Below are 26,045 nucleotides of genomic sequence, written 5' to 3'. Positions count from 1 at the left end.
CGTGAACCCGGGAGGCGGAGCTTGCTGTGAGCTGAGATCGCGCCACTGCACTCCAGCCTGGGCGATGAGTGAGACTCCATCTCAAAAAAAAAAAAAAAAAAAAAAGTGACCACATTATCAAAGGGCACACTGCCCTCAGAGGTACATGCTTGAAGAACATGCCCTTAGCTGCCGCTTACAGTAAATGACCCTCTAGAACAGTTCCCATACCATTACTCTGTTTGTCCCCAACAGCTAATTTTCTTTCTCATACATGATACTTTTCTTAAAAAAGTCTTTTTCCCTCAATAGATGTATTTGAATACTTATAACCCCAAGTGCAGAAAAAGTATTAGTTAGTATTCGACCATTTCTGATTTATAATTATTTTTCTGAGGAAGAATTTTTTTGAACTTTTTCCTTTGTCAAAGAAAAAAAAAAAAAAGCTCCGCTCTGGTAACAATCAGGCTCTACTCCTGAATCATTTATGGATGCTGGGGATTATCTATATTACACTGTTAATCTCTTGGAGGCTTCTACCCATCAATTAGGATGCCCATGGATGCTGCCCTTAACTGAGCAAAACCAGGATTTGGTGCCCCTGTAATAATAATAATTACGTGCATAACAAATGCTAAAACCAAACATTAACTTTGGCTTTAGCAGTAGTTCAGACTTTTTTTTTCTGAGACAGAGTTTCGCTCTTGTCACCCAGGCTGGAGTGCAATGACGTGATCTGGGCTCACTATAACCTCTGCCTCCTGAGTTCAAGCAATTCTCTTGCCTCAGCCTCCTGAGTAGCTGGGATTACAGGGGCCCGCCACCATGCCTGGCTAATTTTTGTGTTTTTAGTAGAGACATGGTTTCACCATGTTGGCCAGGCTGGTCTCAAACACTTGACCTCAGGTGATCCACCTGCCTTGGCCTCCCAAAGTGCTGAGATTATAGGTGTGAGCCACTGCAGCCAATGTAGTTTATTTATGCTATTATTCCTGGTTTAAATTTATAACTAATAAATTTTTATTAGTAGTGATTTAATTGACAAGGAAAGTACTTATAAAAAAACACACTGGCTAATACTCAGATCTCCTTCAAATCAATTGAACTGCTTATTTAAGAGTCTACACTTAGACTTTTCTTTATCTACTATGAATGAACCCTTATAACTGCTGGTAATTATATTTTTATTCCTGGTAATAAAGTCATTGCAGGCTAGGCATGGTGGCTCACACCTGTAATGGCAGCACTTTGGGAGGCTGAGGCAGGAGGATCATTTGAGCCCAGGAGTTCTAGGCTGCAGTGAGCTAGGATTGCACCACTGCACTCCAGCGTGGGTGACAGATGGAGACCCTGCCTCTTAAAATAATAATAGTAATAAAGTTGTTGCATTCAGTCCCCAATAGCAGAATAATTCCCCACAGCCACAACTGACTGCCCTAGTAGTTTTTGGCGACCTCCATTACTGGGCTAATCAGCACTTGATCAGAAGTTCAGGTTATGTGAGGCCAGGAGTACTATTATTGTGTTAGCAACAGTTGCATTAACTATTTCAAAAATTACTGCGTTTGGCCAGGCTGGTGTTGAACTCCTGACCTCAGGTGATCTGCCGGCCTAGGCCTCCCAAAGTACTGGGATTACAGGTGTGAGCCACCACACCCGGCCCCACTTCTTTTTCTAAATAAATTTTTTGCAGTACATTATTTTCTGATTATAAAATCGATACAGGCATACAATTTATTTTATTTTATTTTATTTTGAGATGGAGTCTTGCTCTGTCGCCCAGGCTGGAGTGCAGTGGCGTGATCTCGGCTCACTGCAAGCTCCGCCTCCCAGGTTCACGCCATTCTCCTGCCTCAGCCTCCCGAGTAGCTGGGACTACAGGCACATGCCACAGCGCCCGGCTAATTTTTTTTTGTATTTTTAGTAGAGACGGGGTTTGACCATGTTAGCCAGGATGGTCTCGATCTCCTGACCTCGTGATCTGCCCGTCTCTGCCTCCCAAAGTGCTGGGATTACAGGCGTGAGCCACTGCGCCTGCCCAGGCATACAATGCCAGGCATACAATTTCTTATCTCAAATCCCAAAAAGTGATCAATCGACCTTTGAAAATAAAGATTTTGCCACAACTCATTGTGAAAAAAGCTGACCTGAACTGAGTTACCATAAAGCTGTATTAACATCACTTATTGTGTATATTAACACATTTTGCTGCAAAATATCAATATGCTTGTTTACAGAAGATTGTCTCAGACCCCACTGAAGGTGTAACCTAACATAAAATGTACATATCAGAAAACCATCCTAAAATTTAACAATTTCTCAATTCCAAAACATATTTGGTTAGATTGGTTTTGAAAAAGGGAATGTAGACCTGTATATTCTCACCACGAAAACATTATACAAAAAACTATAAGAATTAAAATGAAGATAATTTTATGCCACTACTCAGAGCTGACAAATATGAACAATTTTGGTGAACATTTTTTACTGGTTTTTCCTATAGTTACATATGCCTAAAGGATGAATAAGCATGCACTTTTTTGTCATTTATTTTTACTGCATTTAATACTGTATCATGAACTTCTTTCACTGTAAATATAGATTGTCATTAAAATAAAATATTGTGTATGTGTACTATAACGTATGTAAACAAATCTCTGTTTTTTAAAGATATTTAGGTTGTTTTAAAGTCACCACTATAAACAACACTGTGATAAATATCCTTATACATACACGCCATTATTTCAGTAGGGTTCATTTTAGGCCCAGGTTGGTAAGTAGGATAGCATGACTATATTAAATTTTGACACTTATTTTTCAAATCGCCTTGCAAAAGGACAGCACCAATTTACATCTCCATATACAGTATAAACAGTGCTCGTTTTCTCACACCGTCATCAGCATTGGGTATTAACAATCTTTTAAATTAAATATTTTGCACAAGCCAAGTACAAGACAAAAAAAACATCTTTTACTATATAATAACTTAGAGAGCTTAAATATATCAGAAAATAGAGTAACTCAGGGAAAGAAATCTAAGGAGAGGACAACATAGCTTGTTTCCTATTTACAATTTTTGAAAAAGTCTGTTTTAATTGATTATTAAGTGATACATTATTTTCTATTGGATTTTTAAAATGAGGGAAGCATTGGTGAATATCTGTGGGACTAAATTCCTTCAAAATCCAGATCTCAAAATGAATTAATATATGAGAAGTCGTATCAGATACACTAAAAAACTACTTCCAAGTTGTACAACAAAATTAATTCATTTTTTAAGAAGTGCAAAGACCCAAATTTCTCAGGAAAAGTATGTATATTTGTGTGCTGGGGATGATTAGCTGTGGTAGATTGAAAGGAGGGGTGACAATAGGATGAGAGAAATTGACTGAAGATGTCTGTTTCTTAATTTACCTACTATTTGATCTTGATAAAAAAGACACAGACTTTTTCTGTGTCTCAGAGATTTTACAGGTGAAATGAGAACAATTTTTTAACCAATATTTCAAGATACAGTGAGAATAAATTAGCTTGACTTTTCCTGTGTCTTAGACAATTTATAGGTGAAATGAGAATAATTTAACCAATATCACAAGGTACTGTGAGTTTTAAATGAGTTATCATATATTACAATGATCAGTATAGTCTTAAAAAATAATAGTGCAAAATTATTAGTTTAATAAAAGTGGGTTCTCATAATTTCATTCATTCATTCAACAAATGTTTTGTGTGTACATTTATTACTGTTTTAGTATTAATCTCATTTGACTCTATTCTGCAAAAACATTGGGGGAAATACAGATTCTGTTCAAATTGCAGTTCTGCTCCTTAATAATCTGTCCACTCTTTAAGTTTCTCACCTCCAAAATGGTAATTTTCATTCCTGTTTCAAAGAGTAGTTTTAAGAATTAAATGAAGTAATGCATCTAAAGAACTGAGTGTGATGCACATAGTCAGTGCTCAATCATCTTGGTGGTGTTGGTGGTGGGTAGTCAAAGTTCCCATCTCATTGCCTCCCACAGAGCTGGAACCATTCAACGTCAATTTACTTCCTTCTTACTTTTTCTCTTTGGTTCATAGTCAGAGATTATACCATATACCTGACAAGCCATTACAGGAATAGAGGACCCACCAGAAAACCTAAATGACGTGGTGAGAATTAATCAGCTAGAAAAGTTGCCAACCAAAAAAATAAATAAATAAAAATATGTATTTTTCTGAAAAAAAAAAAAAAAAAAAAAAAAATTACTGCGTTTAGAAAAAACAACCTCAAGCTATATTTGTATTCACAATTGACATCTGGATTGGGTTTATGTTTGATGCATTGTTTGGAAAGTTTGCAATACAAACTGGCATAAGAATTACTTATTCTGATGATGCACTTTTATGTATTTTTTATTAGAAAGTAGAACTAATTTTAGATTTTCAGCTTGATGGATTTTCAGTTTTTTCTGAAGAATTTTCTTTACCATTAGTCTTCAAATTGGATACCATTGTGCACTGTTATACTTCAGAGAAAGGGTAAGCATACGTCTATTTCAGTTCCTATGAGGTAGCTGTAACCCTTAAAAATGAAATGTCAACTCTAGGGTACATTTGACATTGAAAGAATAGTTAGGAAATAACTTCGTTTTGATGGGGTCATGATTAAGAAATGATATATTGGTTTTATTTATGGAATTGTTTTATAGTGCATACAAATCAGCAATTAGCCAGCAAATATTTTTCTTTGAGCTTATGAAAGCTCTGTATTCTTTTGCCTTCAATCTGTTGTCTTCAAAACAAACAAAAAAGAGCTTCTTGCGCCTTCCCCTCCCCTCTTTTCTTCCTTTTTCTTTTTGCTTGTATGCACAAGGTAGGACTTATTTTGTAAGAAACAAAATGCCAGTATTTTCTTAAGCCATGATGTGAAACCAACATGGCACAGAACACTAAATTTTGGTCCCATGGCTGAAACTTGAGACTGACTAAAAGTAATGCCTGTGAAACTTGATATCTATCTGGGATGGCCATTTGATCTCTAAGAGGAATTTTGTATACTCCACAGAACTCCTATCTACAGTAAAATTGATTTTCAGTTTTAAATGTGGGCAAAAAGACATTTTCTCCAAGACTTAAAACTAATTCTTATTTTTAAATGGTTTACCAAAATTTGTCAGTACATTTGACACGTAGAAGCATTTTAAAAATAATTTCTAGCAAGCACTTGACATCTAGTCAGCTCTCTACTCCTTCTTTATTTTGTTTCATAAAAAGATTAAGAGTTCTCCTCTTTGAATAAAATAATTTCTCATAACTAAGCAGCAGAAGATCTATCTTTACAAAGTATGAGGGATGCCAGATGTTGATAAACTTGCTCTTTCTTAATCTGGACAAAGTAAACTTAACAGATTTTTCTGATGAGCATGTTTTATGAATCTTCCATTGTGCTCCATTCTGTCACACGTGCATTTTTCATGTTAAACTGCAATTACTTAATCTCTTCCCCTATCCTTCTAACTTAATTTTCTGAAGTTGGAGCGTAGTCTTTTCCTCCTTAGGCTATGGATTAATCAAAGCTTTCTTTTCACCACGACTTTATAATGTCTAGTACACAATATTTCTACTTCCCACATCTTTGCTTTACACAGTCATCTTGCCCTTCCTCCCACCACCTAAGAAAAAAGATGGTCATACTAACAGGTGAAGTGTACAAGGTGTCTGTGTGTTTCGTGTAGCTTCAGAGTTAAGATTGAAATTACCAGGCACAGATTTAGTCTTGTCATTTTGTTTACAAATTGGGGAAAACAAATCAGTTTATTAAACGTTTCATGTAACTGCACCCAAATTTTGCCAAGCTGGAAACTTGGACCTTTTCTGTTTAGTGACTTTTTAATTATAGTTTTCATAACCTAGAGATCAGACTGTTGCTTTCGCATGATGTATGTAGTGTCTCATGACTGAAGTTTGCTTTGTTTTATAGTATCTGTACTCGTATTTTTCAAGAGCTATTTTGTAAACAGATGATGTATTTCCCCATTGAAAACACAATTAAAAAAACAGTACAATCTCAAAAAAAATTATGAGATTTTTTGTGATTTTTTTGTTTGTTTAGCTTATCAGCTATCATTAGTGTTAGTATATTTTATGTGTGGCCCAAGACAATTCTTCTTCTACCAGTGTAGCCAAGGGAAGACAAAAGCTTGGACACCCCTGCATTATAGGATCATGATACACAGTGTGAAAACACTGTTCTAGAGGATGGTCTATGAAAATAAGGAATCAAGATTAATTGATGTGGGACAGACTAAGGTAACTCCATTATGAGGCTGTTTAGTTCATTAATTTGCATTCAATTCTTATCCCCAACCATATAAAGTTTCCCAAACCCTTAGAAAACTGTTTTCATCACATTAAAAAATGCAGTATCTCAACTGACTCCTCTCTTCTAAAAGGAGGTATGTTTTACTATGTGGATAAATAAAGGTCTATAAATAAACACACGTAGAATATATTTTAAATAATCATCTTTTAAAATTTATGGTTGCTATATTTGAATATCAGATTAAAGCCTTAATACTTTACCTAAGGTTTATGACATCAGACGTCAATTATATCGTGAATAAAATGATATAATTTCTATTTATATATATACCTGATTCTGACTTTTACTGTTCTCATCTTCATTGTCAAAGATAATGTCACTTTCAGAATCTGAAGCAGGCCTGAAAAAGAGAAACAGAGAAATACTAAAGGAACAGAAATCCCTGTTATCATTATAAACATGAACACTTTTAAATACTAGAAAGCACAAGAGGCTACAGACATCACACCATGAGCCCACAGGCATCAATGTATACTCTACACTGTGCTGATTTGTACTTGCTATTATGCAAAACACAGAATCCTTGATTTAATAAAAATTAGCCAGATTAAGTTTCCTTCAAAAATTTAATAGCAAAGAGTAATCACAAACTGTATCCACTTGGATAAAATAAAACAAAATCATGAAAGTAAACATCCAGGGTGGATTCTGAGAAGCATAAAATTTAGGATCATAATTATTGGTTTGGTACCTTTGGGGGCTGCAGTTGGCACTGTATCAAGACTCCAAATTAGTTCTTAAATGTTTCACAGGGTTGCAAGCCCTTATCCAAAGGAATGTCCTATGAGAAATTCTATTCAATGTATAAGATGAGGTACTGGATTTTCCTTTTTCCAGGGCTTGGATTTTGGAGATCTTTTGAAAATAGGGGGAAAAAAATCCTTTAGATTAGGGGTCCCAAACCCCCAGGCCATGGACAGGTACAGGTCCACTGCCTGTTAGGGCCGCATCAGCCGGAGGTGAGCGAGCATTAAGGCCTGAGCTCCACGTCCTGTCAGATCAGCAGCGGCATTAGATTCTCACAGGAGCGCAAACACTATTGTGAACTGTGCACACGAGGGATCCAGGTCGTGTGCTTTTTCATCAGGCATTATGAAACTCTAATGCCTGATGATGTAAGGTGGAACAGTTTCATCCCGAAACTATTCCCCTAACACCCGTCTGCGGAAAAATTGTCTTCTATGAAACCAGTCCCTGGTGCCTAAAAAGGTTGGGGACCGCTCCTTTAGATTGCATTTGGTGACTCTCTAAAAGTGGTGGGTTTTTTTTGTTTGGTTGGTTTTTTTTAAACATGGTCAACACGTCTGGATTTCTAAATGAATCCCCTTTTCCCTGGCTTGGACTTGGTGGGGACTAATGTTGGGGGGCATTCGCTGGCCCGGGAGGCGGATGTTGCAGTGAGCCAAGGAAGCGCCACTGACCTCCAGCCTGGGTGACAGAGCAAGACCCTATCTCAAAAAAGGAAAGAAAGAAAAGAAGGAGAGAAGGAAGGAAATGAAAGGAAAAAGGAAAGAAAAAATAAAGAAAGAAAGGAAACTAGGGGGCGCGTCAGAGGCAGCTGGTCCGCGCCGTGCGCTTACAGGAAGGACTGGGAGAAGACGCCACCGTGCTCGTCCTCGTCGTCGTCCTCGTCATCGCTGGAGCCCGGGCCGGTGGCAGGGAAACGGGCACTGGCCGAGCGCTCGCCCGAAGTGCTCCACTCCACCGAGCTGCTGAGGATGGGTGGCGGCGCGGCGGCCTCTACGCTGTCCAGGCCGTCTGTGTCGCTCGCCGGCTGCCCGCGTGCAGCTCGGTCATCCTTGGCCAGGGGCCCGGAGTCCGGGGGCGGCGTCCCCGGTCCCGCCGGCCGCTCGTGCCGCTCGATCCAGGCGTTGTAGTAGCGCACAATGTTCTCATGGTGCAGCCGTGACAGCAGTGTCACCTCGCCCTTGATCCTGCGGAACTGCCGGCTGGCCGGGTTGATGGGGATGCGCTTCACTGCGTAGCAGCAGCCGTCCAACTTGTTCTGCACCTGCGGCACAGCCAGCGGAAGGTCAGCCGCTCGGAGCCTTGCACAAACAGGCATTTGCCCCGCGTCACCCCATCCCCTCCCAAGGAAAGCGTGAAGTTCTAAATGAGTCCCACAGCTACAGTCAAGAACCACATGCCTGAAATTCTTAAACTGAAGAAAGCTTTGCCTGCCACAAAATTCAGAAGACAGCCCACCCGACTCTAGATGTATTTAGCTTGCTGGGAGACCCTGGGGAAAACATAATCTCCATTTTAATAATTAATTTTACTGACAGTTACCTCCCTGCTTTTCCAATGTATCTGCTATCTAAATTTCTAAGTGTCTTGATTTTAAGATAAAAATTATTTTCTAAAGTCAGTGTAAGGTTTCAGATGATTTTAGTTTCTCTCTGATTTTTTTTTACACTTAAAGTCACTAAAAACAAATTAAACACCAAAAATATTAACAGACCTGAACACAAAGGTTAATTCCTTGATTTTTAAAGCCGTGTGAACTTGGGAAAATTACTTAATTTCCTTGAGACTCAATTTTCTTATCTTTAAAATGGCATTTATACCATTTCCACTACCCCAAATAGTGACTGTAAAGCACTTGTATCAAGGCCTCACAGAGAAAGGTGCTTAGCTTAGTCAATAACAGCAATTACTATTAACACAATCACTGCCCATTGATTTTGTTATATAACTAAGACGATGTGTACTGAAACCAGAACAATACAATTAACAACACAGTAAAATAATAAGAAAGCAAGAAAGCGTTGCAAAGGCAAGTCCCCGCATCCTACATAGAGGCATCCTTATGCCAGGCAGTTTCACTGTGTAATTGGGGTGACTGAAGTAACTTTTACAGAGTCTTATTCACTGAAACCTTGTAGTCCCATCCGTGCAGGTCAACTGAGGTGATGATATACTCTAAAAAAGCAGATGCCACGTGGCCATGGGTGGCAGGAGAAATTAGTTGATTAGAAAACACAAACAGAGTATCATTCTCTTGTTTGGCTCACAAGTTTCAATTAAACTAATAAAAGTCTAAGTGAAGTCCTGGGAATAAGAAGGCAGTACTACAAAACTGAGTTTCGGATTATCTTTTTTTTGTATGGAAATAGTGACAAGAACACACACTTTGTAGTACAACAGAAGTGGGCCTGAATGCTGGTTTTATCTCTTAGTAGAGGTGTGTCATCTCAGGCAAAGGACATAACCTTCTCTGAGCTTCAGTTCCCTCATCTAGAGAATGAGGATCATACCCATCTCCTAAGAATGTCCTGAGATTTAAAGACAAGGTTTGTAAACCACCTGGCACACAATCTGAAATATGGCAGGTGCTTCAAAAAATGACAGCCCTGTGTTCTTTCACTGCCACATTAATAGGGAAGAGGACAGTGTAGGGTGGGAGGTGGGGATCTTGGCATTGTCTTTCAATCTCCTGTCTCAGTACACGTCATATACGAACTGGGTTGGGGGTAAAGCTTGCTATACTGGAAACCCCTAGGAATTCATTTACTGAAGTGAAAAGGTGCAGAAACAGTAATGGGTCCAACTGCTAATGAATGCCAGATCGCTGGGCAGGCTGCCCTACTCTGACCCAGAAGCACAGAGATGGGGGGTGAGGGCTGTGGATTCTCATAGGGAGAAACTACTGGAAACCATAGGGGCTTAAGTTACTCAGATGTTTTTGTTATATGAGCTTGTCTATGATTATTAAGTACTTGTAAGGAGATGAAATTTGTTACTGTTCTAAGTTCGAGAATCTAAAATACAATGAAGTTAAAGGATTTGATCAAAATGATATTGTGTTAAAGGGACAGTAAATGCTTCAATCATCCCCTCCTCTTAGACATAATTATGATCTTTCTGATCAGGACATCTATCTTGCTTGTCTTTCTTTTACCACAGGAAAACTAATTTAATTCCTTTTTTAGTGTAAAAGTTTTTCTACAGTAACAGTAATGCTTCCTAATGATACTCTCAGAATCCTAAACAGACAATATACTCCGTTGATGGTGGGTTACCTTCATATGTGAAAGATGACATGTACCGTATATGGACTTAATACAATAATCTGGGTCTCCTAATTTACAAAGAAGTACTTCAATTATATAAAAACAGCTGAAACCTCTTTCTACAAGGGGCAGATAACAATAAAAGTCACCCAAATAGACTAGAACGAAGAAAGGAAGACCTAACAACAGCGTACCTTAATAGTACATCGCTACTTTCCTGTCCCAATAATAGCTGGAAAATAGCCATCGAGACCTGCTGGGGCCATCTCCCAGTTTGAAGTCCATCTCTCTTCTAACCTTAGAACCTTTTTATCTACTGCAACTCTAACAGCAAACAGGAGAAAAAAAGAACAATGTTCTTTCTGAATCAAAGCACACAAAAATGTTCTTTCTGTGGAGGTCTTGATTCCACTTGAAGTGCTGTTATAATCATGTGTGTTTCATGTTAATGTTCCACATGAAGCAAGGAAAGAGGAATGGGACAATTCTCAACTGTGTCCAGCGTAACTTAAATAAAACCTTTAACTCCAGGAAGGTGAGGATGAGCACAGTATCGAACAGCCATATTCACTTCCCTCCCCACTCCCAAAATAGAAGTCCACGAGTCTTTGTGGAAATGGAACAGAGAAGGAGCTCTAAAGGGGACTGGGGATGACTCTGTACCACACCTTGATGACAGCTCCAAAAGCTCCTTTACCAAGAAGCTGTAATTCTTCAAACTCAATGAAGTATCTGGAAAACTGTCTCTGTGTCTCACTAAAGAAGGCAGCACTGGGTAGCCGGTTGCTAGGAATAACAGTCTCAACATAATCTTGTCCTCCAGAATCTGAGATAAAACAGGGAGTAAGAGGCACATGAGGCATTGGAAATTTAGGAAGAGCTACATAGCCCACAATGATGGAAGCCCTGGAAGAAGATCTCCAACCAGTAGTCTGAAAAATTATCTCTTACCTGAGTGGCCTTTTAAAACTTTTCCTCACCTTGCCCTCCTTAAAGTAGGCAGAAATACATAATTAGCCCAAGTTTGCAGGTGGCGGATTATACAGAATAAGTGACTTAACTATAGAGCTAGAACGAAAACCCAGGTCTCACGATCCATCCCAATCTCTACTTAGGTTCCTTAATCTCAGGTGCAGCAGGAAAAATCTAGTTACATGGAACTACAGGTGACTAAACACTACAAGAGACTACAGCAATGGGCATTCCATCAGTGGAGACTAGAAAAATCAGGGTGGCAAAACAGTCCCATGCACACGGCACACATCAAACTAATGGATTTATGTGTAGTTCAGAATAAAAGACATAAAATAATACATGCAGCCCCTTCCAGTTTTTGGTTTATGTATACTTTCAAAATAATTTAATGTCAAACAAGATATCAAATAAAGAATGGTAACAGACTCACCTTCAGGACTTTGTTCCACTAGAGGCATTTTTGGCTGGGGATTTATAAAGCTGTGTTTCAACAACTGCTGGGGACTCCATCTTTCCTTGTCATCCAAGCACACACATCTCGGTGAGAGGGAAGGAAGAATCTTAGCATCATAAACAATCAGTGCTAAACTAGTTAATCCAAGGCATTAACTATGGGTTTATTTTTTAAAGATACACATTAGAGAATTCATGTTACTCAAAGACCAGAATGTACTCTCATAGGTGAATTTAAATTAATAAACATTCCTGCAGGATTTACATGCTATGCAACAGGCTGGGTACAAGAGGCGAATCAAAAAAAGGCATCTCCAGATGCAGAAGACTTACCCTCATGGAACAATTTCTTAAAAGTCTAAGATAGCACAAGTAGGCTATAAATTTTCACCTCGATTAACAGTTCAATGCCTTGTCATGCCAAACTAAGCCTTTCCGGGAACCGGTTATAAATAAAGCTTTCTAAAGACAAAGCAAATCAAAGAGTTGGTGCAGCAGAGTGGCTCAGTATGACGAGCTTTAGATGAAGCCTGCTCATTACAGGATGAAGTAAGTTGGAAACATTTAGGGAAGGCTTTTTTAAAGTCCCATATTCTATTACATACTTTTTAAAAAAATTGGTTTATGCTTTTTTTTTTTTTGAAACAGGGTCTTGCTGTATCGCCCAGGCTGCAGTGCAGTGGTGTGATCTCAGCTCACTCCAACTTCTGCCTCCCGGGCTCAAGCAATCCTCCCATCTCAGTAGCTGGGACTACAGGCAGGCACCACCAGTCCTGGCTAATTTTTATATTTTTTGTAGAGATAAGGTTTCACCACGCTGCCCAGGCTGGTCTCCAACTCCTGAGCTCAAACAATCTGCCGGCCTTGGCCTCCCAAAGTGCTGGGATTACAGGCGTGAGCCACCGTGCCCGGCCTCATATACTTTCTTTTAATCTTCATTTCTTGAACCCATTAACTTACTGTTTAATGGTGTAATAGACAATTCTTGTTTTGTTTTTTAATGAAGAAAAACAAGCCATACCTTTAACCCAGGGCTTCTCAAAGTGGGGTCCCTGGCCAGTAGCATCAGTATCCCCTAAAAAATGTTAGAAATACAAATTCTACTACACCCCTGACCTAGTAAATCAGCATCTCTGGGGGTTTGGACAGTGATCTGTGCTTTAACAAGAGCTCCAAATGATTTCAATGCAAGCTAAAGTCTAAGTTAAAGTCTAAGTAGTTAAATTGTAACCGATTTAAGCTGGCCTTTTTTTTTTTTAATTTTAATTTTTTTTTTGAGATAAGGTTTTGCTCTGTCACCCAAGCTGGAGAGCAGTGTTGCGATCATCACTCACGGCAGCCTCAAACTCCTAGACTCAAAGCATCCTCTTGCCTCAGCCTCCTGAGTAACTGGGACTACAGGCGTGTACCACCATGCTGGAATGTTTTATTTATTTATTTTCATTTTGTTTTATTTTATTATGAGACGGAGTCTTGCTCTCTTGCCCAGGCTGGAGTGTAGTGGGACTATCTTGGCTCACTGCAAACTGCAACCTCTATCTCCCAGGTTCAAGCGATTCTCCTGCTTCAGCCTCTCAAGTAGCTGGGATTACAGGTGAGTGCCACCATGCCTGGCTAATTTTTGTCTTTTTAGTAGATATGGGGTTTTGCCATGTTGGCCAGGCTGGTCTTGAACTCCTGACTTCAAGTGATCTGCCTGCCTCAGCCTCCCAAAGTACTGGGATTACAGGTGTGAGGTATCGTGCCCTGCTGTGCTGGAATACTTAAAAAAGTAGAGATGAGGTCTTACTATGTTGCCCAGGCAGGTCTCGAACTTCCGGGCTCAAGAGATCCTCTCACCTAGGCCTCCTACAATGCTGGGATTATAGGCATGAACCACCATGCCAAGCTACTTTCATTACAATGGCCCAAGTAGTACGACTTGGTAGCACTTGACCTATAATTAAAACAATATACTTAAAAGAATCAACTGTCGTTGTGAGTTCTGGACTTAAAAATCTATACATATAAAGTGGTGACAGCAATTATCATAAATGGTAACTTTTTTTTATGTTGCAGCAGTAAAAAGCAAGGTACTCCTAATTTCATAGCTTGAACAGGCAAAAAAAATTCTAATAAAACCATTTGTATAAGATACTGTGTTTTCCTTAAAATTTAAAATTAATTTTTAATTATATCATTAAAACATATATACCTTCTCCTTGCAAATATTAAAACATTACTGATAATGATAAAGCCTTTGACCCACCTCCCCTTCCAATTCTTTCTTCCACTTAGGGTGTCTCATTGTAGAGATTTTTCTATGCATTTACACACATAAACATACAACCATCCGAACAAAATAGTATTGTTTTTTGATTTTTTAAGCAATATCATCTTGTATATATTATTCTTCAGCTTGCTTTTTTCATTCCACCATGTGTCTTGGAGCTCTTTCTAAGCCAGTACTTAAAGATTTTTTTTAAACTTCTGTAAAGGCGTGGACCTACCAGAATTTATTTACACATTCTCCTACTGTTGAGATTATTTCCAATTTTTCACATTTTCACAAAATGCTGCAATGAGCATCCCTATATATGCCCTGTTGGGTTTCTGAAGTGTGTTGTCAACTGTAACTCAACTGTGACATAAACGCTATTGACTTGAAAGTAAATCCGGATCAGAAAAATGTTAAAGCCTACCTAGAATGCACAGTATTTTTAAGAGATTTATAGCCACCAAGATCTCACTTTAAAAATGAACTTCTCTGAACCAATAATTTTGGCAACAGGGTAGCCATATATAGAAAAGGTTCAGCTTTGAACAAAAAGGGATAAAATGCCTGGCAACACCCACATTTCTTCATAGTTCTCACTACTGAGGATGGTGATGAAAACCAGCACTGACTCAGTCTGGGCCAAGTGCCAGGCACTTTATGGGTGTTAACTAATTTAATCCTCACAACCACCTCATGAGGTAGGCAGTGCTATTATCCCAGCTTCACAGAGGAGGAAACGCAGGGTAGGGGGTTAAGTCACTCAGCCAGTAGGACATAGAGGTGAGACCTGAACCCAGATGTTTTGACTCCAGAGTCTTACCCATCACAGAGGCTGATCTGAAACAAAACCTTGCTCCAAAGGGTGTTCACCAATATGTAAAAATATAACTACAAATGGAAGGTTGCTGTTTTCATTCTTTGTGAATGGCATTTTTCTTTTGTTAACCAGGGCTGGACAGCAAAGTTCATAAAAACAGTTCTTGGCAGCTCCTTAACCAAGGACAGTCTATCAAACCACTCCAGGGAGAGGAGTATACAAAATATTCTAAAGAAAAATCTTGTTAAAAGAACAAGAAGGCCATGTACTGTGGCTCACGCCTGTAATCCCAGCACTTTGGGAGGCCAAGGTGGGCAGATCACGAGGTCAGGAGATTGAGACCATCCTGGCTAACACGGTGAAACCCTGTCTCTACTAAAAATACAAAACATTAGCCGGGTGTAGTGGTGGGCGCCTATAGACCCAGCTACTCAGGAGGCTGAGGCAGGAGAATGGCGTGAACCTGGGAGGCAGAGCTTGCAGGAAGCTGAGATCGTACCACTGCACTCCAGCCTGGGCAACGCAGCCAGACTCCATCTCAAAAAAAAAAAAAAAGAAATTGTGCTGACCTCAAGTTTAAAACTGACAGAGCATACAGCTATTTAAGAAGAGAACTAGGAAAGTTTTAGCTACTAAGCCCATTCATTTTGCTACTAAACGTGAAAGGAAAGGTACTTCTACTTAAACCTCCCAGTACTGTTTTTAACAACACATGATGCTATTGCTAACCTTGACTAAATTACTCTTCATCAATGAAGAAGGCAGAACACTAAAGGTGACATTTTGAAGATGGAAATGAAACTTTCCATCTGTGACTCTATCATCATATTTGTCATTTTAGCCAACCTCATTGTTAGGGTGCATTTAAATAAATATTTTTAAAGTTCCATTGCATTAAACAGATACCATAAAAGATTTCTTTAGAAATCTTAATATTTTCATATACTTTAAGAAGAGAAACCAACATAAAGAATCAAAGTTGGCCCCTTTCCACAACTGTATGTGTGTGTATGTGTATATATGTATATAATATATATAATATTATATATATAATATTCACTTTACACAAAAACAATCTCATTCAAACACAAGTGCAGCTACTTTCACATCTGTAATGGTAAGACCATCAGTGACAGGGCATAACAATGTAAACCAGGCCAACTGGCTACTGGGATAGATGGAATAGGGAAAGAAATGTGAAGGGTAAAAGAAATGTTGCAAATGGAAGAAGTGAATAAAAGCAAATGATTGGGAAAAAGAAGGTAAAAAACAAAGAGTGTCAGAAAGGGAAGAAACCAGCCCAGGTCAACTCCTGCAGGACAGCTGGACCAGAGGAGCATCTGGAAAAATCCAGACTGAAGGGATCTTATCTCCCATTTAACAGAAACTGAGAGAACTTAGCTCTGGCTTGGACTGAAAACAGAGGCAGAACTAAATTAGAAAACACTTAAGTGAAGGACCTGGACAAACATGTTAGGCCTGAGGAAACATCTCAAGAAAGGTTCTCCCAAATTGGATAAAACTTGGCTTTGTAATTAAACACGCACTTGTGATTTACAGGCATTGAAACTCCTCTGGCTAGACTAAGGAAGTTATTTGCATTCTACAACTTAAATGAATGAGACAGCCAATGAAGAATGGTTAAGAAGCACAAGGGGCAGAATCTCACTCCCAAAGCTGTTTTTGAAATAAGGAGCCTCGTCTTTGACCCTTTAGGAACCAGAGCAAAGGTCAGTATTTGGAATACCTAGGGCATTTCTCACCATAACAATCTCTATTGACTTCCAAGAGTATCCCATCAGTCCCCCAAAAGGAGTTTGAAAATCAAGTGTGAATTCCAAGTGAATTTCAGAGAATGTGGTAGTTAAGAGAATCACCAACCTACATGAGAAAACAGAACATATGAGACTAGGACAGGATTGGGAGAGCAAAGAATGAAGTCCTGTTCCTCACTTTTCAACTTCCACATCACTTAGATGTCTGGCGCACTCCAGCACAATCAAAAGTACAGGAGTAAAGTGCTATTAGAGAGAATCTCGGTGATACTCACTTCTTTAGAAAATCTTGAAAGTCAGCTGGTAAGTCACTAGGGATGGTCACAGGGTACTCTCCACATTCCTGCCCTTGGCTGAGGGACAGCAGCAGAAGGCCAAGACGCCAAACATCTCCTTTCTTCCCCGTTTTATAAGGCAGAGCATTGTCACTAAAACGAACTCGGGTTTGCTCAAACACATCCTCCTTGCAAATGTCTGCGAGGCGCTTAGAAATGCTATAGTCCGTAATCTTGACGGTGCCTTCTGCATCCACCAAGACATTAGATGCACTCAGGACCTTATGCACCACAGAATTGCTGTGCAGATAATCAAGGCCCGACAGGAGCTGAGCTGTGTACCTGCGAAGTTGATGCACAGGGATGGGGCCTGAGTGGCTCAGGTGTGCAGCAAGAGAGACCCCACTAATGTGCTCCACTAAAATGTCCACCACGATGGAGTCGTCTTGCTCTTTGAGATTCATTGCAAGGTAGCGTACTACATTTGGATGGCTCAATTTTATCAGTGAGTTGAATTCTGTTTCTGTTCCTTGAATCTGATAAGTTAAAAAAAAAAAGAATAATATTGGGCCAATCAACATTAACTTGGGTTTCATTTCAAAAGTGAAGTATTTGATCATACAAGATGGGGGCATAAAAAAACAAAAACAAAACCAAAAGCGAAGTATTTGATAGAAAATATACTTTCAAATGAGAGGAGAACAAATATGCCCTAAACTGAATCCTCCCCAAACCATATGGTCAATCTAATAGTTCATAAAGATGGAAAAAATTTAGTTAATTCTCAACTTCTCTAATCTCAAAACCTACTATGCATATACTACAAAATTAGTGAACAGTTTTTAAAATAAAATTCTTTTGAGGTATGGCCACCAGAAAAAAACAAACTTTAATTTAAAAATAACCTTTTCTGATTAGCTTTGTATTTGGGTTTTTAAAAATACAGTATATGATTTGAGCAGCAGAATAATGGCTCCTCAAAGATGTCCACATCCTAATCCTCAGAACCTCACATGGCAAAGAGGAGTTAAGGTTGAAGATAGAAAAAAAAAACTTTTCTGATTTAATAAAGATCACTGTCAACATTTAAAAAATTAGTTTGACACCGCATGTTCTCACTCATAGATGGGAATTGAACAATGAGAAAACATGGACACAGGAAGGGGAACATCACACTCTGGGGACTGCTGTGGGGTGGGGGGAGGGGGGAGGGATAGCATTAGGAGATATACCTAATGCTAAATGGCGAGTTAATGGGTGCAGCACACCAGCATGGCACATGTATACATATGTAACTAACCTGCACATTGTGCACATGTACCCTAAAACTTAAAGTATAATAATAATAATAAAAAAAAAGATAACCACTCTAAAAAAAAAAAAATAAAATAAAATGCAGATGTACTCTTGACCAAGCTACGCAAACTGTAAAGTATCTTTCAACTAAAAGATAAGAGGATTTTGACCTGCCAAAAAAAAAAAAAAAAAAAGGAGTTGGGAAGAGGGGAAAATGGGAAGTTATTGTTTAATGGGTACAGGGTTTCAGTTTGGGATAATGAAAAAGCTCTGGACATAAATAGTGGTGATGGTTGTACAGTACTGTAAATGTACTTAATGCCAGTGAATTGTATAAATAAAACTGGTTAGAATGGTCAAAAAATAAAAAATTAGTTTGATAGAAAATACCCACCTGTTATCTATGTGGTCACCACCCAATGATAACTCAAGATTTTGGCACATTTACTTTCAGTTTTCTTTCTATACTTAAATACACACACATTTCTGAACACCATGCTTTATCTATGATTTTTGTAAACCTTGTTATTATGTAACACTGCAATATGCAATACTGAATGTTCTCCTTATGCTTGGTTATAAATCATAATGTATAAATTAACTTAAAAATCCTTCAGTCCCCCAAAATTCAGTTTTGAAGCAGTATTTTTCTTTTTTTGGAGACAGGGTCTTGCTCTGTCACCCAGGTTGCAGTGCAGTGGCATAACACAGCTCACTGCAGCCTCAACCTCCTGGGCTCAAGCAATTATCCTACCTCAGCCTCCCAAGCAGCTGGGTCCACAAGTGTGTGCCACCATGCCCACTAATTTTTAAATTTTTTGTAGAGACAGGGTTTCACCATGTTGCCCAGGCTGGTCTCAAACTCCTGGGCTCAAGTAGTCCTCGCACCTCGGCCTCCCAAAGTGCTGGGATTACAGGTATGAGTCACCACACCCAGCCCTGAAGCAGTATTTCAAGAGTAGGGAAAAGAAGAATTGCAAAAAAACCCAATTATGAACTAGTATTTAGTCCCAGTTGGAAAGATGACTGTTAATGCCATACTAAGGACTGAGAAAGGAGGTTAAGAAGGCAGCTGGAAGTGCTTTGATCATGTTGTGAACGTTCTGAAACCAGAAGCAAGGGGCAAAGAGGTACTGGTCCTTCACTGTCCTCTCTGGTCAAACAGTTCTCATACTGCTCTGGACCATCTCTGCAGGGCAAACAAACGCAGGGCTATTTTGTTCTGTTATCTCCTAAAGGCTGAGATTAGGCCTTTTGCTCAGTCAGCCACCTTGGATGCTTACCTGCTTTTTGCACTTATCAATCTTCTCTTTTTCTTGACTGGTAAGGAATGGACCCATTTTTTTCTGCCACTGAAGGACCCACTCATACAACAAGACAAAGCCACCAGTGGCTGTTTCCAAAGCATTGTAGACTAATTTTCCAAGTTGTTCATCACTGCCTGCACATTAAACAGAAAGTGTAATTAAATCCCACTGGTATGTTTTCTGTTGGGGGAAGGAAGGGAGGGGGTAATACACATTCTTTAGTTCAACAATGGATACCATGTGCTAACTATGGAAAATAGGACTTTATGTAATAATGTCCTTTTGTAAACAATTTTTGATATTTAGCAATATAACCTGAGTCCTAAAATAATTTTTTATAAGGGGCAAGAATCGACAATGAGATCTTAGTATCAAGCAAATAAAGAGACCAATGTTTGGCCAGGCATGGTGGCTCACGCCTGTAATCCCAGCATTTTGGAAGGCCGAGGCAGATGGATCACCTGAGGTCAGGAGCTGGAGACCAGCCTGGACAACATGGTGAAATCCCGTCGCTACTAAAAATACAAAAAAATTAGCCAGGTTTGGTGGCGGGCACCTGGAGTCTCAGCTACTTGGGAGGCTGAGGCAGGAGAATCGCTTGAACCTGGGAGGCGGAGGTTGCAGTGAGCCTAGAGCGCACCATTGCACTCCAGCCTGGGCGACAAGAGCAAAACTCTGTCTCAAAAAACAAAAGAGGCCAGTGTTTTATGCTACTGGCCATCATGCATAATGTTATTTTCATAACGAGTTTACCTTTGCTGACTGTGTCTACTGGGGTACCCTCATACAGCTAAATACCAACTAAAATGACAGAAAGAATACGAAAATAGAGAACACGCCATCAAGTCAATATAGATTAATATGCACAGTAAAACAGTAATTTGAAAATCTGAATACTTCAATGACTTTCTAAATGCAAAATTTGAATATGCTCAGTAAATACAAACTGGTCAATGCTTTGGAAGGAAAGAACAAGAGATGACAGTTTAGATTTGAAGCTAGAAAATGAGACACATTTATTTAGTGATAGTCATATGGTTCTCAATTTACACAGGGAGAGCTAAATTTCTGTAACACCAAAAATTTTCTTATAAAAATCTCTATTTTCATTAAAACAATAATAGAAAATTCTAAAAAATTGGAAAAGGAGAAAAAAATCACCATTCGTTTTATTTTTCTTTTAGTTCCCTCTATTCTCCTTTACCCCATAATTTACCATATCATAGCATACATATAGCACCTTGACACTATGACATTTTGGACCAGGTAATCTTTGTTGTAGGCAGCTGTTTTGTGCACTGTAGGATTTTAGCAGCAATCCTGGTATCTACCCACTAGATGCCAATAGCACCCCGGCCCCAATGTTAGCCATCAAAAATGTGTGCAGACATCATCAAATGTCCTGCAGGCTACAAAATTGCCCCCAGCTGATAACCCCGATATATAGTAATCTGCCTTTTTCTCTTATATAAATAATAGTTTTCCATGATGCTATACTATCTTCATAATGAAAACAAATTTTTAAAGAGACATTGATAATTATCTTTTCTATTTGAATAATCAAAGGTGAAGTAACCTGTATATACATGATAAAGATGTCTCAGCAAAAATACTTTGGAGAAATATGGCTGAACTAGCTCACTTTGACTTTTTATCTGACAAGCAGTTTTTATTTCATGGGAATGCTGATAATTTAGAGATTTTAATTAAAATGATCTGTTAGTCATAAATAACTCCTGACAGTCTTTGCCTAAGGGGAAAAAATCCTGCTGTTTAAAAATTTGTCAACCAAAGGAAGCAACCTGAGAAATGTGGGATCTAAGCAGTCTACTAGAAACACATGGCATTAAATGTTTATGGGATGGAGTAAGATGTTATTTACATAAAGCCTAATTAAATTTGTGTGTTATGCAGTACAGTGTTTTGCAATATTTGTTTCCCTAATTGGGACTAGGCAGGCATTTCATAGTTGCTGGGGTTTAAAAAATTATAATTTTAGTATTGCCAGCCTCTTCTTGTCAGTTTTTCATGATGGGGATAATAAAAGGGACAAAAGAATGTACTGAGACGAGGCTAAGAGAAAATACATTATCAAAAGAACTCTAACTGAAACTCTATATGCCCACAATGATCATTTATGCAGACAGTCTCTATAGTGCTATAGCCATATCTATAAGTAAGTTCTCTCCTCTCTCTAGTTCTAACAACTTTAAAATGAAAAACAAATATTGTTTTTTATAAAAATACTTCACCAAAAATAAAAAATTAGTAGTTAATCTTTTATAAAAACATTTCATAGACAATTACGGCATATTTTAAAAAATCAGACCCACTGTGAGAAAACAAAATGAATAATTTACTTGGTGATTTTATTAAAAATTCTCCAACTGAAAATGTGCCTCCTAATAAGGGTATTAACTATGGTGAATCTATCTAATGAGTACCAGTGAGAATAAGAGACTAAGTTAAGGTAATAAGAATCGAATTAATTTGCCTTCTTGATTTCCCCAGGTTATTAGAAATAGTGAGTTTTATGTTGTCACTTCATGAATCTGAAATGTCTGAGTCAAGGACAGTCTCAGGTCCAAAGCCAACCACCACTACCAAGGTCTTGAACCTGCCCAATGATTGCTTTGTCTAAATATGGCAGCTCTGTCTATGTGCAGGATCCTTTACTGTCCAGGCTGCTGTTTGTCTGCCAAGGTTAAGTATCTAGCTCATAGATTATTGAGAAGTTTGGTTTCTTCTCCCTCCACCTGCTGCCTGCTTCCTGGCAACTCTTTTGCTATTTGTATCTCCTTAAAGAGGAAGGGGAAAAGATGCCAAAAGAAAGCAAACTCATTTCACATAATTTGGCTACCTGTTACCTCGGCAAAAATATTCATGGGATTGAAAATGAAAGTTAATTGCCAAATTCACTATGTACAAATGGTTTTTATACCAATTACTGGTTTTATCTGTAAGGCTGGCTAAAGATGACATACATTTAGGGTAAAGGAAGAGATAGCAAAAACTTGACTTTAGTATGAGCAATTCAAATTCTGATTTGCTGAACCAGCTTCACACCAAATAGCCATGAGTAGACAAAACTTCTAAATAAGGCATATAGAAAATAAGGTGGTCTTCTTGGTCAGGTATAACATGTCAAGCAGGAAAATGCCAAATGGATGGATATCCACTTAAGAAAATGAGATCTGGTCAACAAAGACCACAGACATTACTGTAGTCCTAGCTACTCACGAGGCTGAGGGGGGAGTATTGAGTGAGCCCAGGAGTTTGAGGTTACAGTGAGCTATGACTGTGCCACTGTACCACTCTAGCCTAGGTGATGGAGCAACACCCTGTCTCAACAACAAGAAAGATCATAGGCATTAGAATTCATTTTGTTACACATATTTGATCAGCATTAGATGTATATGATGTAAAATTCTACTGACTGATAATATTTTAATCATTTTTTGTTTCAATAAGCTTGGATAATTATAATGATGACAGATTTAAAATTATCTTTATGTTAATAATATTCCAAGAGCACAGGTTTTTAAATTTTATTTTATTGAGACAGGGTCTCATTCTGTCACTCACACTGGAGTGCAGTGGCATGATCATGGCTCACTGCAGCTTTGAACTCCTGGACTCAAGCAATCCTCCCACGTTGGCCCCCCAAAGTATTGGGATTATAGGCATAAGCCACAATGCCCAGCCAAAAACACAGGTTTTTATTTCCATCTTACATTAGGGGAAACCTGAGTGACTTCTCATTCCAGTCATTAAGGATGGGAGCCAGAATGACTGCCAACTTGATGGTCTTCCTTGGACTGCACTGAACTGAATGACACAGTGTCTAATCGATCCATTCCTTCATGATTAACTTTTGCCATTACAATAATATAAATAGATTTTGCTAGTTTACTCACCAATACATTTCCCTTTGTGTACCATGAGCTGATCAGGACTCCCCATATTGAAATACAGAATTTCACAAGAGCCAGGAGAATCTTCACTATTACATACAGAATACTGACGTTCTCGCCTTAAAAATAAATTTGAACAATACATTTGAACAATCATTTTTTTCTTTAAGATTAACATAGGAATGTTATAGATTAACATAGGCAAGAATGCCCCTCTATTTTCTCCTGTTTATTACTGTTTATTAGCCCACTCACAGTCTAACATCTGTTTCTACTGGGAATTGAGTAGGTGGTGCTAAAGGGAAAGCCATTCACTTCCCCCACTTCCCATTGTCATCTTCTCCACATGAAAACCACAAACCCCTAAGTCGAGGTCTGTGCTGCCCAATGCTGTGGCTATTAAAATAAAACTGAAAATTCAGTTCATGCGCAGTAGCCACATTTAAGTACTCAATAGCCATACATGGCTAGTGGCTACTATATTGGACAGCACAGATACAATCATTTCCATTATCATAAAAAGTTCTACTGGTCAGCAGTGATTTAGATCAGTTCCACATGTATCCCATATTGCTTCATTCCCATGCACATGCACATCTGGAAAAAGCTGCAAAACAGAGGGGGCTGGAGCTGCCACAAATTCCTGGTTTCCAACTGGGCCTCCAGCCATTGAGTGTACATTCCTTTTCTTGCTTGTCTTTGGTAGATATTCCCATCATTCCCTTCCATGACTTCTCTGAAACACTTAAAACCCAACCTCTCCTCTCTTTTCTTTTTTTCTACTTTTTTTCTGGTGGGGAGCAATAGCTAAGAAACTAGATCATAATGCAAAAACAACAAATTAGGGGAGAGGGCTGCAGGGAAGAGGTAAGGGAGAGAGCTCTTGATGGTCAGGATTGAACACTTATCAGAAACACTTTGATGACGCGCATGGACAGATCTGTAGAGAGATCACCCTCTCACTCTCAGCATGATTTTGACTTTTACTTTCACTGAGAACATGAGGCAATAAGGAATACAGTCCACAATTTCTATTGTTGCACCTGTAAAGTTACTTGGCATTGGCACTATTCTTTCTTTGCAGGTGACTTTGAGGAAGGATGGCTACCCCTGTCCTCAGTCCCATCCCCTACAGAGGTCTCCTCTGGGATCTTAGTCTATTAGTTAGTCCTCTTCTCCTATACGTTCAGTCAGCCCCTCTCTCTGGGCTCCCTCTGACCAGCCTATAAATCTCTCTGATCCATACATTCCCCTCCCTCAACCCTGCACCACCCGCCCCGTCCTGTTCCTCATAGTCACATTCCTGCACTTGCTGTCTCCACTTTTGCACTATTTACCCCTCACACCATTGCAACGTCAGTAAAACTGCCACCTCCCTCCACTCACTCTAAACCTGATTTTTCCCCTTGACTCTTCAATTTTGGTTAGAGGTATAGTCATCTATTCTGTCTCACAGGTGAGAAACCTGTGAGTCTCCCTGGGCTCCTAGATCTGCATCTAATTGGTCTTCAAGTACCACCCTCTCCTCTCTATTTCCCCTGCCCTGTTTAGTCCATCTCCAACTTTCTCCTGGACATATGCAATACTCTGTTATTATCTGGTCTTTCTGCTTCCAATCCTACACATCCTCTCTTTCCTCAAACCCCTCCCACACTGGTGACAAGATTATGTATTACGATACACATATCTTACACCACACATATGTCCACATATTCTTTTTTTTTTTTTTTTTTGAGATGGAGTCTTGCTCTGTCGCCCAGGCTGGAGTGCAGTGGCGTGATCTCGGCTCACTGCAAGCTCCGCCTCTCGGTTCACACCATTCTCCTGCCTCAGCCTCCTGAGTAGCTGGGACTATAGGCACCCACCACAATGCCCAGCTAATTTTTTTGTATTTTTAGGAGAGACGGGGTTTCACCATGTTAGCCAGGATGGTCTCGATCTCCTGACCTCGTGATCTGCCAGCCTTGGCCTCCCGAAGTGCTGGGATTACAGGCCTGAGCCACCGCACCTGGCCCATGTCCACATATTCTAAGCATCAGAAAATAACAAATACATTGTAGTTCTGTTCAAATTTCTACTTCTAAAGTTATGTGTGCAACTAGGGACACACTGAGATTTATGGAGAAAAGGATAAAAGCAAAGATTTAAAATTACATGCTAGACTTAGTAATATAAATTATGCAGAAGCATCTCTACATCAGCTCTGGCCTCCTCAGCAGATGGTGCTAATGGTCATTTCAGTCTAGGCCATCTTTCTGTTCTTAAGTTTACAATGTGTAAATGCTTGGTTTTAAGGAGTTTTAGAATGTGAATCACCCTATTATGACTGATAAGTACAAACACAATGAGTGTTGACGGCTATAAGATTAAGGAATAACTAGGATTGAAAGAAAAGTAGAGATAATCTTAAAAGTGAAAGTAAGAAAACGACAAATGTGGTACATGCTGCATTGCACAGGTTGTAGCAGAAACAATTCTGAAGGATAAAAAGTAAATCACAGAGTTTGAAAACAAGGAATAAAGAGACAAATGCAATGTCATCCATGTCTATTGTTTTCGCCAAAAAGATTCATATATATTGGATGCTTATACTGTCTACCTGGGACCCATCAAGAACTGG

The 26,045-nt window shown here is 39.1% G+C and overlaps 1 protein-coding gene across 3 annotated transcripts in view; it reads right to left on the bottom strand.

The window, feature by feature from the left end:
- The window catches only part of EIF2AK4 (eukaryotic translation initiation factor 2 alpha kinase 4), a 106,399-nt gene that overhangs the window by 53,869 nt on the left and 26,485 nt on the right, over positions 1 to 26,045 (bottom strand). For all 3 annotated transcript variants that reach the window (XM_024232276.3, XM_024232277.3, XM_024232278.3), the window contains exons 7-13: positions 23,429 to 23,544; positions 19,488 to 19,645; positions 16,909 to 17,444; positions 11,762 to 11,868; positions 11,025 to 11,182; positions 7,924 to 8,354; positions 6,614 to 6,683 (exon numbers count right to left, since the gene is read on the bottom strand). In XM_024232276.3, the coding sequence (XP_024088044.1) occupies positions 6,614 to 6,683; positions 7,924 to 8,354; positions 11,025 to 11,182; positions 11,762 to 11,868; positions 16,909 to 17,444; positions 19,488 to 19,645; positions 23,429 to 23,544 (1,576 nt within the window). The remainder of the gene's footprint in view (positions 1 to 6,613; positions 6,684 to 7,923; positions 8,355 to 11,024; positions 11,183 to 11,761; positions 11,869 to 16,908; positions 17,445 to 19,487; positions 19,646 to 23,428; positions 23,545 to 26,045) is intronic.

The sequence above is a fragment of the Pongo abelii genome, chromosome 16, assembly GCF_028885655.2.
Source record: "Pongo abelii isolate AG06213 chromosome 16, NHGRI_mPonAbe1-v2.0_pri, whole genome shotgun sequence".
Lineage (NCBI taxonomy): Eukaryota > Metazoa > Chordata > Mammalia > Primates > Hominidae > Pongo > Pongo abelii.
This window is presented reverse-complemented; position numbering and strand designations above follow the sequence as displayed.